Source organism: Microtus pennsylvanicus, chromosome 4 (assembly GCF_037038515.1).
Source record: "Microtus pennsylvanicus isolate mMicPen1 chromosome 4, mMicPen1.hap1, whole genome shotgun sequence".
In the NCBI taxonomy this organism is placed as follows: Eukaryota; Metazoa; Chordata; class Mammalia; order Rodentia; family Cricetidae; genus Microtus; species Microtus pennsylvanicus.
This window is the reverse complement of record NC_134582.1, coordinates 45,778,048-45,787,436: the sequence shown is the minus strand read 5'-3', so window position 1 is coordinate 45,787,436 and position 9,389 is coordinate 45,778,048. Positions and strand designations below refer to the sequence as shown.

At 47.2% G+C, this 9,389-nt stretch overlaps 1 protein-coding gene across 2 annotated transcripts; it reads left to right on the top strand.

Moving 5' to 3' along the window:
* The first annotated feature begins 2,012 nt into the window (after window positions 1-2,012).
* Window positions 2,013-9,322, top strand: Tmco6 (transmembrane and coiled-coil domains 6). Of its 2 annotated transcripts, XM_075968855.1 has the most exons (12): window positions 2,014-2,183; window positions 2,307-2,419; window positions 4,951-5,066; window positions 5,162-5,345; window positions 5,566-5,670; window positions 5,828-5,913; window positions 6,126-6,242; window positions 6,450-6,561; window positions 6,658-6,841; window positions 8,036-8,130; window positions 8,649-8,816; window positions 8,977-9,317. In XM_075968855.1, the coding sequence occupies exons 1-12, from the start codon at window positions 2,096-2,098 to the stop codon at window positions 9,088-9,090; spliced, it is 1,482 nt and encodes a 493-aa protein (XP_075824970.1). In that variant the 5' UTR covers window positions 2,014-2,095; the 3' UTR covers window positions 9,091-9,317. The 2 variants fall into 2 exon arrangements, with proteins under 2 accessions (XP_075824971.1, XP_075824970.1); XM_075968856.1 differs by lacking the exon at window positions 8,649-8,816 and having other exon boundaries at window positions 2,013-2,183; window positions 8,977-9,322.
* Window positions 9,323-9,389: the final 67 nt, after the last annotated feature.

The following is a 9,389-nucleotide window of genomic DNA, read 5'->3' as shown; positions in this document are numbered from 1 at the left end:
TCACCTCACCCAGTACTTAGAGTGGTGACATTAAAAATTTGTTAAATTACTTTATCTTAAAAAAAAATAGCTGGCCAGTGGTGGTGAAAACCTTTAATCCCAGCGCTTAGGAGGCAGAGGCAAGCAGATCTCTGTGTGTTTGAGGCCAACCTGGTCTCAACAGAGTGAGTTCCTGGACAGCTGGAGTTACACACAGAGAAACCCTGTCTCAGAAAACAAACAAAAACAAAACAAAACAAAAGGGTGATGTGGGTTGTCTCTCTCTATATACTGTGTATATGTTTTATTACCATTGGTTAATAAAAAAGGTGATTTGGCCAATAACCATACAGAATAGAGCCAGGCAGGAAATCCAAGCAAAGATAAAGGGAAAAAGAAGGCAGAGTCGAAGAGATGCCAACAGCCACCAGGGAAGCAAGATGTGAGGTAACAACTCACAAGCCTTATAGTAAAATGTAGACTAATAGATACGTGTTAATTTAAATTGTAAGGACTAGTTAATAATAAGCCCGAGCTAAAAGGCCAAATAGTTTGTAATTAATATTAAGTCTCTAAGTGGTTTAAAAGCAGCTGCAGGACCAAGTGGGACGAGAAACCTCCAGTTACAGAAGAGACATGGGGTGGTTATAACCTCATCCATAAAAAAGGGATAATGGTCCTTGTGGATCATCCAGTGGAGCACTGTTGTTTTTTGGTTTTGGGGTTTCTTTGCACAGGCTGTCCAGGAGTTCACTCTGTGGTCCAGGCTGGCCTTGAACTTGAGAGATCTGTCTGTCTCTGCCTCCCGAGTGCTGGGATTAAAGACACGTGTCACTACTGCCTGGCCATTGAGAATTTTCTTTGGGGGACGGTTTGAAGATTTATTTATTTTTCTTGGGGATGGAGAGATGGCTTGGCAGTTGAGAGCATTGGTTGCTCTTCAGAGGACCTGGGTTCGATTCCCAACAACCACAGGGCAGCTTGCAACTGTCTTTAACTCTGGTTCCAGCTACTCTGATACAATCTTTTGTCCTCCACAGGCACCTGGAACATTAGTAGTGCACAGATATACATTCAGGCAAAACACTCATACAAATAAAATAAAATAAGTAAATAAATTGAATTAAATATTATTATTATTATTTTTTCGAGACAGGGTTTCTCTGTAGCTTTAGAGGTTGTCCTGGAACTAGCTCTTGTAGACCAGGCTGGCCTCGAACTCACAGAGATTCACCTACCTCTGCCTCCCGAGTGCTGGGATTAAAGGCGTGCGGACCACCCCTTCTTTCTTGACAGAATCTCTCTGGCTGCTAGAACTTGCTATGTGGGCCAGGGTAGCCTCAAACTCGAAAATTCCCCTGCCTCTGCTTTCTGAATGTTGGGACTAAAGGCATGCACCACCATTCCAGGAAAGATTTATTTTACGGTATGGTAATGTATCTGCATGGGTTTATGTGCATCGTATGCAGGCAGCAATTGGAGTTACTGGAAGAGTAGTAAATGCTCTTTTTTTTTAAATATTTATTTATTTATTATGCGTACAATATTCTGTCTGTGTGTACGTCTGCAGGCCAGAAGAGGGCACCAGACCTCATTACAGATGGTTGTGAGCCACCATGTGGTTGCCGGGAATTGAACTCAGGACCTCTGGAAGAGCAGACACTGCTCTTAACCACTGAGCCATCTCTCCAGCCCGTAGTAAATGCTCTTAAAGCTGTCTCTCAAACCCTCAATGGACATTATGCTTCAAGCATTAGGAAGTGCTCATCAGTGGAAGCCCAGTAATTTGTGAAACTGGCTGTTATACTGAGCGTGGAGGACACGGGGGTAAGCTGTGTTTGCTGAGTGGAGCATGACACTGCGGGACTATGGAGGCCAAGCTCCGCGTCTCTTTACTGAGTTTGAGTTGGGAGAGACAACAGAATTCGATCTACAGTTACAGAATTTTAGCTTGATCACGCAGCCCGGGTCATCGCACCGCCCTTGCCCCGCCCTCACCCACGGAGTCACGCCCCTCACGTACAGCCCCGCCCCTCACCCCCTGCAGAGTCTGGATTCCGTTCTGTTCAGCGCCTGCGCGGTTCTATGCTTTCCCGGTCTAGTTTCCTTTCGCTGCATGATGTGGAGTCGGCGGCACTGCCGTCTCAGGACGGTGGCATGTGGCGTGGAGGAGCTGCGATGCCGCCGGCGGGAGCGGGAGGCAGGTGCGAACGGATGAGGGAGTGGAGCGGATGCGAATGTGGCGGTTGGGAGTAGGGGAATGAGACCCCTGGCCCTGAGTGTCTGCTGTTTTCCCCTCCTTAACTGAGCCATTCCTCTGCCCCCAGCCCTGCGGAAGGCGCGGAGGGAGCAGCAATTGGTCAGCAAGAGGCTGCTAAGGGAAGATGCTCAGGAAGAAGGCGAAGGTCAAAGTGCTGCCGTGCTCCTTGGGGAGGCCGAGGTGAGAGGGCAGGGCGACCCAAACTTGAATGCCAGCTACTCCACCCCTCCAGCCATTCGCTGGATCAAGCCGGAAACAGAATTAATTACTCTGTGTCGTTAACTCTGTGTCCCTCATCCTGACATCAGTCCGTCTTCAAATTAAATCTTTGCCTTTTGTTTTCTAAACCTCTTGAAGATTTCTGGACTCTACGAGCCTCTCCATCGTGGCTGTCTCAACCATCCGGATAGGACAGTATCTTTCTAAAAGGGTCTGCATCTACTACCCTGATTCGTTGTAGAAACACAGAACCCAAAATCCTTCCAGTGACCTGCTAAACTACGCATAGTCCAATCTCTTATTGATTTAACACTTATTCAATACAACCACTGTCATTCTCAGTTCCTGGAACATGCACTGGCTGTCTCAGGGGCTTTGCTCTTAACTACATCTGACGTTTGTTTTGTTTTCTTAGTGTCACAACCTGGCAGACCTCCTGTCCTAGCTCAGGTACTAGACTTACTAATGCGCACCACCACATCCAGCTCTCTGAACTAGACCTAACTAGACCCTGTCTTGTCATACAAACTCAGGAGCAGCCTGTAGCCCCTTAGTAGAGTGCTTGCCTAGCATGTTCAGGCCCTAGATTCAGACCTCCGATGTGAAGGGATGGTGGGAACATGAGGCAGGTCTGTTATGTCTCACCTGTAATCCCAGCACTTAGGGGTGTTGAGGCAGGAGGATCCTGAGGTTTTTTGTTTTTTTTTTTTTTAAGATTTATTTATTTATTATGTATACAACATTCTGCCTCGATGTATGCCCACACGCCAGAGGAGGGCGCCAGATCTCAGTATAGATGGTTGTGAGCCACCATGTGGTTGCTGGGAATTGAACTCAGGACCTCTGGAAGAGCAGCCAGTGCTCTTAACCTCCTGAGTTTGAGTCCAGTTTTGGCTACCCTGTAAAAAAACAAAAATAAAAAAATCTAGACACCTGCACAATATCTGGAATAAAGCTGTTCATTGCTTTTTTGTTGTTATTGTTTATTTTGTTTGACAGGGTTGCTTGTACTCTCTAAGCTGAGGATGACCTTGAACCTTGCTGGATGCTTTGGCTTCCACATCCCAAGTGCTGGGTTTATAGTTGTTCACCACCACACCTGGTTAACTGGGAGCTGGGAATCTAATCCAGGAATTTGAATGAGCTAGGCAAGCCTTTACCAACCGTGCTTCATCCCCAGCACAGATTTACTGAATAAGTAAATGAAAGTGTGTATACATTCGGCAGACATCGCTTATGTCTTGTTTCAGCAGTGCCTGTGTTTATATATTACTTCTACAGAGGAGTTGCACCTTTGATATGACAGTTATTCGTTGTATGCTTCCTTTATGCCGGGACATTGAGCAGTGAGGCATGCAAAGACTGACAAGGTAGAGTTCAAAGTGTTCAAAGATGGGGCTGGAGAGCTGTCTCAATGGTTAAGAAAACTGGCTGCCCTTGCAGAGGACCCAGGTTTGATTCCTGACCCACATAATGGCTCACAGCTGCCTTTAACTCCTGTTCCAGGAGAATAATCCCTTCTTCTGACCTCCACAGGAACCAGGCATACACGTGGTAAACAGACATACATGCAAAGCAAAACATTCATAAAAGTAAAATTAGAAGAAATAATAATGATAATAATAATAATAATAATAGTGTTCAAAGACCAATGAAGGAAACATTTCCTACCATTTTTTATCATGGGAGGAAACGTGAGGCATAAGAGAAACTCAAGTTTGTTGGAGGAAGCCAGAGGTACTAACTTCCCTGAGGCCGTGAAAAGTATAAACCTTTAAGACATGAGTCTGGTGTGTATCAGACAGAGGTGATGGGTGTGCAGAAGCTTGGAAGTATTAAACATGGTATTGTAGGGTTTGCTGGAGTGTAGTTTGCTTGGGAGGAAAGGAAGTTTTGTCAGGTAGAGGGGTTTACTATCCTGGAAATGCCTTATAAGAAAGCAGAGTAAGCCAGGCGGTGGTGGGGCGGGCACATCTTGAGTTTGAGGCCAGCCTGGTCTACAGATTGAGTTCTAGGACAGCCAGGGATACACAGAGAAACCCAGTCTCAAGAAACCAAACAAACAAGTAAGGCAGAGTAGATACCATTCTAATTTTTTCAGATGAGGAAGCAGTTTCAATTTCTTTGGAAGTTAGCAGCAGGGCTGGTATTAGGATCCCCTGTCTGTCTCACCTTCTGAAAAGGTGGTGCTTAGGAACCATTTTTATTTTTCATTTATTTTATTTTATTTTTGAGATAGGGTCTCTTTATAGCTCCAGCTGTTCTGGAACTCACTATGTAGATGAGGCTGGCCTCAAACTCCACAAGATCTGCCTGCCTTAGCTGAGATGAAAGGCTTGTGCCATCACACCAGGCCGTATTGTTATCAATAACAAGTTCCGAGTAGTGCTATCGTAGTGGTATTGAAGATGGTCGCGCATGAAGCTGGTAGACAGACTTAGGACCTGTGTCAGGGCAGTGAAATGTCATCCTTTTCCCGTGTTGGCACTCAGGTCCAGCAGTTCCTTCGGTTAGCACAAAGAGGAACAGATGAAAAGGAGAGGGAGAAGGCTCTGGTCAGCCTTCGTCGAGGCCTGCAGCACCCTGAAACACAGCAGACCTTTATCAGGTGAGTGGGGTTGGCGTGAGTGGTTGGCTGGGGTGTTCCACAGAGTGGAGGGGATAGAGCACAGGCTTAGTTGGGTTCTGGTGTCATTCATGTAGGCTGGAGGGCAGCATGCGGACCCTTGTCGGGCTCCTGACCAGCAACCGGGCCCTGTTGCAGCTTGAGGCGGCTCGGTGCCTACATGAGCTCTCTCATTCTGAGCAGTCTGCAGTGGCGGAGGCCTGCCTGCCAGCCACTTCCTACCTCCTCACCTACCTCTCTGGTCACAGCTCAGACTTCATAGTAAGGCCTGCCCCTTTTAACCTCGCTCTGGGCTTAGAGTTTATATGTATGCCTTTGGGGCCAGCTTCAGCTGGCAGGTACAGGAACATAAAAGGCAGTGCACGTACCCATCATCTCTCCTCTCTTGTGAGCTTCAAGGACAGGGACATGCTATCCCCCTCCTCCCGCCCCTGGCCTGGTGTGATGAGCCCAGCCCAGTGCTTTCGTTGCCTGCTCTCAGGAGCTGTGTCTGTATACCCTGGGGAACCTGATCGTGGAGAGCGAGGCTGTGAGAAAGCAGCTCCTGCCACAGGGCATTGTTCCGGCCTTGGCTGCCTGCATCCAGGTGAGTGCTCCCTGGTCCCTTCCCTGGCAAGCCTTCCCTTGCTTCTCTCCACATTCCCCTGGTAGCTCTAACCTCTGTCCTGTGACAAGGAGGGAAAAGTCTCCCAGGTCCTTATGACCCGTTTTCCAGTCAGATTCCTTACCCTGTCTGTTTCTAGTCCCCCCATGTGGCTGTGCTGGAAGCCCTTGGATATGCCTTGTCCCAGCTTCTGCAGGCCAAGGAAGCTCCAGAGCAGATCATTCCGTGAGTAAAACTATGTCTTTAGATACCCGGCCGTGGTTGACCCTCATGGGCAGTATCGCCCATGGGTGCCTGATCAGATCTGATTTCTACATTTTCAACTCTCTGTATCTAGCTAGAGAGAACTTGGAGTTTGAATACTTTCTTGCTCTAAGTGTTTGAAGGAGCCATTGGTATCCCCATGGTTCCTGCTCACAGCCTGCTTCTGCTGGCAGCTCTCTTCTGGACTCCAGTCTGCCCCAGCACATGCTGCGACTGATGCAGCCAGGCCCGAAGCTGAACCTTGGGGTTGCTGTGGAGTTTGCCTGGTGCCTTCACTACATCATTTGCAGGTAACAGGCTAACTGGGACAATGTGTTTCCTGGGGCTCCCTGCTTATGACTTAAGTCTTTGGACTGAATTCAGTTTCTAGAGCTGCTTTGGCGAGTTCTCAACCTCTGTGGTGCTTTCTCTTGCTCGGGCAGCCCACAGACCTAGGCTGTTTTATAACGTGAGCACAGGATTGACTCGATAGTGACTGCTTGCCATCCGTTACCCAGCCAGGTCAACAATGCTATGCTTCTCACCCATGGGGCTCTGCCCACGTTGGCAATGCTACTGTTGGACTTGGCTGGGGCTGTCCAGAGAATGGATGATGTGGGACTGGAGTTAGTAAGTAAAAAAGGATCTGTGAGCCTTTCTTTAGATGCTGCCCCTTTATATCTGCTGCCTCTTCCTCCTCCCACCACCCTCAACTTGTCTTTGCAGCTTGCCTGCCCTGTGCTTCGGTGCCTAAGCAACCTGTTAACGGAAGTGCCAGTGGAGGCCATGGAGCAGATGGAGCTCAGAGATGAGCGAGTCGTGGCAGCCTTATTTATTCTTCTTCAGTTCTTCTTTCAGAAACAGCCCAGCTTGCTGCCTGAGGGCCTCTGGCTCCTCAACAACCTCACTGGTATGCTATTATAGTTTGCATAGGCCTGGTCTTTTATCATCATTAAAATATTTATAAAACCAAAGGAGGGGTAGACTTGTTAGGAAACAAAGTACAGATTGGAGGGGAAGGAAGAGAATAAGGGCAGCTGGGCAGGGCAGTTGAAATGCTATAGGAGGGGCCCACACTTTTTGCCTACTTTGTCAATGAAGGTCTCCCATCTTATAACCGTCTTGCAGGGGTCCCTGGGTCCCTTAAAGGACCCCTTTGGAGGAAGACCATACCTCCATCAACCCCTGGTTTTCCATCCTCCCAATAAATTGCCTGGGTCTTAGTTCCTTTAGGATGGGATAAAAGCAATCTCAGGGATCCCTACCTTTTGCTTAGGGTTACCAGTCCTACAACTCTTCCTCTCTTCCAACCTTAGCTTGTTCCCCAGAATTGCCAGAGATGCACAGTAAATAATACGCCATTAAAGCTTTGTCAGAAAAATCTTTTAAATGAAGTGCTCTCACTTTTTGCAGACCCACCCAGCCAAGCGTGTCCTCTTCTTACCTAGTCATTCTGAAAATTCTGGGGCAGGTGGTAAGCTTAGGTTTCATGGAGGTTCCTGGAACTTGGAGATTGAAAATGTAGCAAGAGCTCCCCCATGTGGACACACAATTTCTTGAAAGCCTTAGACTGGCTCTCATCTGTAGCACACACATAAATGTGTTCATACGTTGAGTACTGGGTGCCATGTATATAACACAAAACCCTTTCTTTCATGGCATGCTTAGCCTCTTGGTAGCTAGATTTCAGAGCTTAAAGCTACTGGAGACAGGAAGTAGGAATAAACTTTTCCAGCTAGGAGAACCAAGGGCAGGGGACTTCAGAGACAGGATGGGTATATTGGAAGGAGATCCAACCAGACTTGGATACGTTGGGTCTTCAAAGTTGTAATTAGGGTAAATTTGTAGTCAGGGGCCTTGTGGAACGGAGTGGAGACTCAAGGAAGACCCTAAAGTCCTCTTGCACATGCTCCAGGGACAAGCTGGCAGCCGTCTGAGTTGACATTTGTTTCTTGCCATCATTTGGACAGTAGCAATACTTACTGCAGACTGAGCAGGCTCTGCATCTTTAGAGGATTAGCCGCATGGCCTAGGCTGTAGTGGATCAGATTGTGAGGGTGACAGTTCAGAACTCTGGTACATCATATGACATTTTCCTTTCCAGCAAATAGTCCTACTGTTTGTACCTCCTTGCTGTCTCTGGATCTCATTGAGCCCCTCTTGCAGCTGCTGCCATTATCAAACATGATAAGTGTGCTGGTATGTATTCGTATCAGAATTTATGTCTATGAACAGCTTGTCAAAGCAAATAGGAAGTGGGCTCTCTTAAGCTGATAGGTGGTGTGGTTTAGTTTCAGAGCTAGTACAGTCTAGATTTTTTTTTAATAATTTTTTTTTTATTTGCATGGGTTGTTTTCCCTGCATGTATGGCTGTGTGAGGGTGTCAGATCTTGGAATTATAGATGTTATCTGCCCTGTGAGTGCTGGGAATTGAATCTGTGTCCTGGAAGAACAGTCAGTACTTTTCCACTGAGCCATCTCTCTAACCCCCCTGGGTATAAGTCTTAAAGCTTACTTGCTTATGGTCCTTGGGTAAATAAAAAACCAAGCCATTGGAAGCGTCAACCTCTTCACTCATAAATGGGTACTACCTCAAGAGGTGGTTGTGGGAATTACATATAAAGGAGCTTATAATAGTGCTTGGCACATAGTCAGCCTTGCTTACATGATCATAATTCTTGGTTTTCATCCTTTGGGGGGTGTCCTTGTGTCTGCAGGTGCTTACAGTTCTATGTAATGTTGTAGAGAAGGGTCCAGCTTACTGCCAGCGGTTGTGGCCAGGGCCCTTGCTCTCCTGCTTGCTCAACACACTGGTTCTCTCTGACACTGAAGTAGTAGGTCAAAGTTTGGAGCTGCTACAGCTGCTATTCCTGTATCAGCCAGAGGTGGGTTTGGTTTCCCAGTCCCTTGCTTAGAAGTCACTGATTTTATCATATAACCCTACCTGTTAGGAATGTATTGTCTTAAGTGGGCCTACCCATGGAACTAACTATAGGAATTGGAATTGGGTTTTACGACCTGATGTTGGTCCTTCTCTGTCCTCAGGCTGCCCAGGCCTTCCTGCAGCAGTCAGGGCTGCAGGCCCTAGAAAGGCATCAGGAAGAAGCCCAGCTTCAGGACAGGATACTTGCGCTCCAGCAGACAGCTATTCATGGATGACCTAGCTGCCTAATGTCACCCCTATCCCCCGTGGTCTGTTTACCCCAGGGTCCCCTATTTTGATTTAGAAGCTGGTAGCTTTTTATGTCACTAAGGGTGGTCTTGAACTTGAGATTGTCTTGTTTCACTGTCTTTTTTGTTTTTTTTTTCACTGTCTTAAGCAGGTTGGTTAATGACATGATACCACAGCTGACAGCTGGTGGTCTTTGATGAGGAATAAATTTTTATGTAAAACTGCTTTGCCTTGGTGTTTGCACAGGGAGAGGGACAGGGAATAAGGATGAGAACATTCTGAAGCA